This window comes from Elaeis guineensis, chromosome 3 (assembly GCF_000442705.2).
Source record: "Elaeis guineensis isolate ETL-2024a chromosome 3, EG11, whole genome shotgun sequence".
Classification (NCBI taxonomy): Eukaryota; Viridiplantae; Streptophyta; class Magnoliopsida; order Arecales; family Arecaceae; genus Elaeis; species Elaeis guineensis.
In genome coordinates this window covers 106752214-106756932 of record NC_025995.2, presented here as the reverse complement: position 1 = coordinate 106756932, position 4719 = coordinate 106752214, and the positions used below count along the sequence as shown (strand labels likewise).

At 40.5% G+C, this 4719-nt stretch overlaps 1 protein-coding gene across 2 annotated transcripts; it reads right to left on the bottom strand.

Annotated features, from left to right (window-relative positions):
- Window positions 1–1078: 1078 nt before the first annotated feature.
- LOC105041140 (beta-1,2-xylosyltransferase XYXT1) lies at window positions 1079–4010 on the bottom strand. 2 transcript variants are annotated; one of them, XM_010917976.3, is made up of 5 exons: window positions 3482–4010; window positions 3297–3374; window positions 2927–3073; window positions 2615–2722; window positions 1079–2367 (listed from the first exon to the last, which is right to left on the bottom strand). In XM_010917976.3, the coding sequence occupies exons 1-5, from the start codon at window positions 3621–3623 to the stop codon at window positions 1184–1186; spliced, it is 1659 nt and encodes a 552-aa protein (XP_010916278.1). In that variant the 5' UTR covers window positions 3624–4010; the 3' UTR covers window positions 1079–1183. The 2 variants fall into 2 exon arrangements, with proteins under 2 accessions (XP_010916278.1, XP_010916279.1); XM_010917977.3 differs by having other exon boundaries at window positions 2927–3067.
- Between the last annotated feature and the right edge of the window lie 709 nt (window positions 4011–4719).

The window sequence follows — 4719 nt, the reverse complement described above, 5'->3', positions numbered from 1 at the left end:
TAAGTTCAAAATACCCTTGTACTCCTTAAGGCTACCAATTCTTTTAATTAACCCGAACGCATTCGCTTTTTTGAGCAATTAAGCAAGAACATCTACTGCAAAAATGAAGAGGGAAGGTGAGATTGGATCTCCTTACCTAAGACCTTGCTTGCATTTTATCCATCTACTAGGAGAACCATTCACTAATAGAGAAATGGAGGCCGATGAGAGAAGGCGATGAATTCATTCAATCCATATGATAGGAAAGTCTCTGGCATGTAGCATTTCAAAAAGAAACTTCCAGTTCAATTTGTCAAAGGTCTTCTCAAAGTCTAACTTAGAAAGCAACCATTTTTCATCTGTGCGCTTGCAATATGCCACGATCTCATATGCATTGAGGAAACAATCAATAATATTTCTCCTTTTTACAAATGTCGACTGAGATTCATCGATGAGAATAGAAAGTTAAACAGCAATGAGTCGGTTTATGATTAAAGCTGAAGAGAGGAGATCAAATATAGCAATTACTGAGTTCTGCTCTCTCTCTCTTTTCATTGTTCAGGTTGATTTGAAAAGAGACATCCTGCTTTGTTCTCTTCTTCCATTGTGAGGACACTGTGGCGTTAGATCTGGTATTTTTTGTGTATAGTGGTGGAAATTGAAGGCAGAGGGGGAGGGGGGGGGGGGGGGGGGGGGGGGGGATATTGTCCACCCAACAATGCTCACAAAATTTGATCATTTAACTGTTGCCTTCTCAGTTTAGTTCCCAAGTTTCTTGTCGATTGAATTTCCTTTGCTTATTTGCGAATTCTCATTTGACTCTTTGAAACTTATAGTTAGTTTATACTCTACTACAAAATCATAATGGTGTTTTGGCTATGATTAAGATCTAAACCATTGGGAGATTGGTGGCTGCATATCAAGAAACACAAGTATTTCACTGGTTAGAAGCTTCATAAGACCAAGCAAGGAAAGGCATGGCAAGTAACTTGAGTTATTAAGGTTTAACTTAGAGTTTTGATATCAATATGTATATATGTAAATAAAGATATTTATGTGTGCAATTAACATATAAAGAAAGGAATTATACAGAAAAAGAAAAACGAACGAAACTCTTTCTTTATTGAAAACAAATTAAGTAGTGAGACAATAATTAACTAAAAGCGTGAATGCTAAAGATACAACCAATGCATTTATTCTATTGTTAATGGAGGAGCTCGAGGGCTTTCAGCAGAACAGGTCTAAACCTTCTCAAATCTAGCTTCACACTCTGTTCAACTAGGTATACTTTCGCCATAGCATTCCATCCGAGCCTGTGAATTGACATGGGATCTTTGAACACAGGATGGTCTCTCGGATACAGATTTATCAGAGTGCTTTCTTCTTCACTGATACCATACTCCAAGTACTGCAGCTTCATGTTCCTGGCTGGGTCCCCAAAGTCATAGTTGGCTATCGATTCCAACCTACCCCACGGGACTACCTGGATAAACACTGCATTCGTTGGAAGGAGAACCAAATTTGTGAGTCCGGCCCCATGCACGCCCATCATCACATCGCATGAATTAATGAGATGTGCAAATTCAGCAACTTCAGTCCCAAACTCGGCCTCTGCTCGCAGCACCTCATAGCCCAACTCCCCCGCCATTTTAACAATTTCCTTGATATTAATAAGTCTTCTGGTTCGGAGTCTATCTATGATTACAAGCCTTGGCTTCTTCTCAGGATGTTCTCCCATCTTGATGGGCGAGTCTCGATCAAGAGAGTAGGCACCCCTCAAAAACTTTGTGAAGTCCACCATGGAATACCCATTTGGAGCTCTCGAGGGGTCGATGGCCATATCTTCATGGCTTTCGAGGCCGACGATCGCATGTGGGTAGCAACGAACTTGATCATCATTGTCGAAATCAATAATTTCATATCGACTCAGGCTTTTCAGAATGTGGCGGTACTTGTGCACCCACCAAAGCTGTGTATTGGTTATGAGTAACTGGGCGTCTCCGTTAAATTGTCGCGAAGTTACGAAGAGAGGAATCAACGCATCACTATAGTCATGGTATACGTTTCCGGTGTACCCACCAACCGCAAATACAACGGCGGGGATGCTGTGATTAAGGGTGCAACGAGGGGCTTCAATGCTACTTGACATTTTAACGGACACTTCCCTGATTCTCTTCATTGCGGTTTTGTCGAACTTACGAGCATAAGTTTTAAGTCGCCACGATTCATTTGATTCTGGATTTCCCATTTGATTGGAAGTAACAAACACCACAGAGGACGACTTCCCATGAATCCTGACGTCTCCTTCCATTTTACAGACATCAGATCTTCGACTAGAAAAATCGCATATTGGCTTCCTTTGAGGCTCGACATCCGCACTCCTTTCACCTTTACAAAGCAAAAATCAAAAAAAAAAAAAAAAAACCCTACATTAGACACTGGTCCTTGGAACCAGAAGCTTGGAGAGCTCAACTCCTCACATGCTTGACTCATCCAACCCGACTATTTTGAGTGACTCACTGTGTTATTACAGGTATTTCGGTTATTTAGGCTGAAATAACATGCTGGATATCCATAAATGCCAGTTTAAACCATTGAGACTCTGAGATTCAATTTAGAAAGACAACCAACATACCTGGTCGCTTGGAATTGATGATATCTTCTTTCTGAGTCGAAGAAGTTTTGTCTGAGACCCTCTTTTCTCCATCCTTCTCATGCGTATCCTCTCTGATGTTTTCATTCCCTGTTACAAAGAGAATAGCGTTCCCTTTGAAGTGAGCTACCTAAAGTAAAATTTAGTCGACTCGTTTAACTCTGCAAAATCAGCTAGGGTCGCATGACACAAACTACTTGAAGTCCCAATGGGACTACTTGCTGATGGAGCCCAGTCAACTCACACATATTTTGAGCTGTGATATTAATATGAATACTCTAATCTTTGGCTCACCTAGTTTCTGAGGACTACTTGCATCCAGCCTTCCAGAGGAAGCATCATGAATTACAGATGATGAACTCGGTTGCACTTTAATAGCATCATTCTTCTTGAACAGATCTGATCCCGGATTCTCCTCCGTAGCATTTCTTGGTCCTGCATCTTCTCAGTGATTGTAATGTTGTAAGTCATGGTTGTCAAAGAACCCAACAGATCCTAAGGGAGAAACAGAGCTTGTCCCATCTAAGGTAAGGATCAAACTCAAAGACTCATCATGATAATTCTCACTTTATCTAAACAAGTTTCGAGACCTATATGAATCAGAGGATCAGCTCGGGCAATGATAAACAATAGTTGCCAGCTTAAGGTCATATTCTGGTCTTACCTAGCTGTGATGAATTCATCTTGTTTTCCACCATGGGACTGGTAGGAACTCCATAAGATGATGCTGCTCGGGACTCAACTGCAAAACCAACCGGAGTTATATGAATTTCAAGGCAATGCTAAATTTAGGTTGTCATGCAACAGCTTCAAACTGTGAGATTATCAGTTCGGTTGAAAGTTTCTTACCAGTTAGTAGAGGAGTTGTGTAACGATCAGACATGGAGATGTAGGTGAACAAGGCAAGAAAGAATCCGACGAGCAATCCTAAACTAAGCGATCGGGGTTCAATTCGACCTACGTTCCTAACCAACTCCTTCTCATTCCCCATCTTCTAGATACCAATGGCTCTTGATCTCCTCTGAAACACCTTCGTCCCGGAAGAATTTAACGGAAAGCTGTTCACCAGGCTCTCTTTATTGCTTTCATCTGTTGGTCAGGCCAACCAGCTCGTGTTTTCTCTGCAATTGTGGAAATTAAAGTATTGTGGAAACAAGGCTTTGTAGAGGACGCAGACGAAGTTGAAGAAAAAATGGAAGGAAGAAAATTTGCTCTCCGACTGTGGTGAGCTTGGCTGCAAATATACTGCCCACCGCCTTTAATATGGATAATTTGCGACAAAAGACCGGAGTTACGTTGGATAAGAAATGGGAAAGTGATAGAGTTGATGGCATTTTTTGACAGGAAGGGCGAATTTTTCCTGGAGAGGAAAAGGTGAAGTAAATTGCATCCCAAAGAAATGTATGGGTTTTTTTGTCTTGTTGATAATGAGACTGGGGAATGCAATGAGGATTTTGAATGGGTGTGGAAAGCTCCCGTCTTCGCTGGAGTCCGTTGCTCATGATGGAGAATGCTTTGGAAAAGGATTCCTTGTAAATCTATCCTTGCTAGAAGAGGACCATTAAACCAGTGGCAGAGGTATTATAACATCGTGGTATGATAGCTACATATCATTTTACTCATAATGTTTGGAATGACATGACCAATATTAGAAATGCTTCCATGAACATTAGCTCGTTAGGTGGAATAATTCAAGTGGTATCTTGGCAAAGCATCCAAGATAATATAAAGGCATGGATAGTGTATATAGAGTGGATAATTTATACTGCCAAAATGAGAGGATCTACCAAGAAAAAATGTGCACACAGCTCGAATAGCGCGTATCGGAGCTAAACAGTTTGTAGATGAATATTTTGCTACTCAAAACAGTGAGAGAAACTCTTCAGCTAAGTAAGCTTTTAGTACTACAACATTTTTTTAAAAATAAAATTATAGTATGTGCACCATCCTAACATCGGTAGCTATCAATTTATTAACATGAGTATTGTATTCATTCCGATAATCTTGGAATGAGGACCCCCTTTCATCCCTAGATTGTATAAGTTTCTTCTAAAATGGATGCAGTTTCACATCGATTTTCCATCATA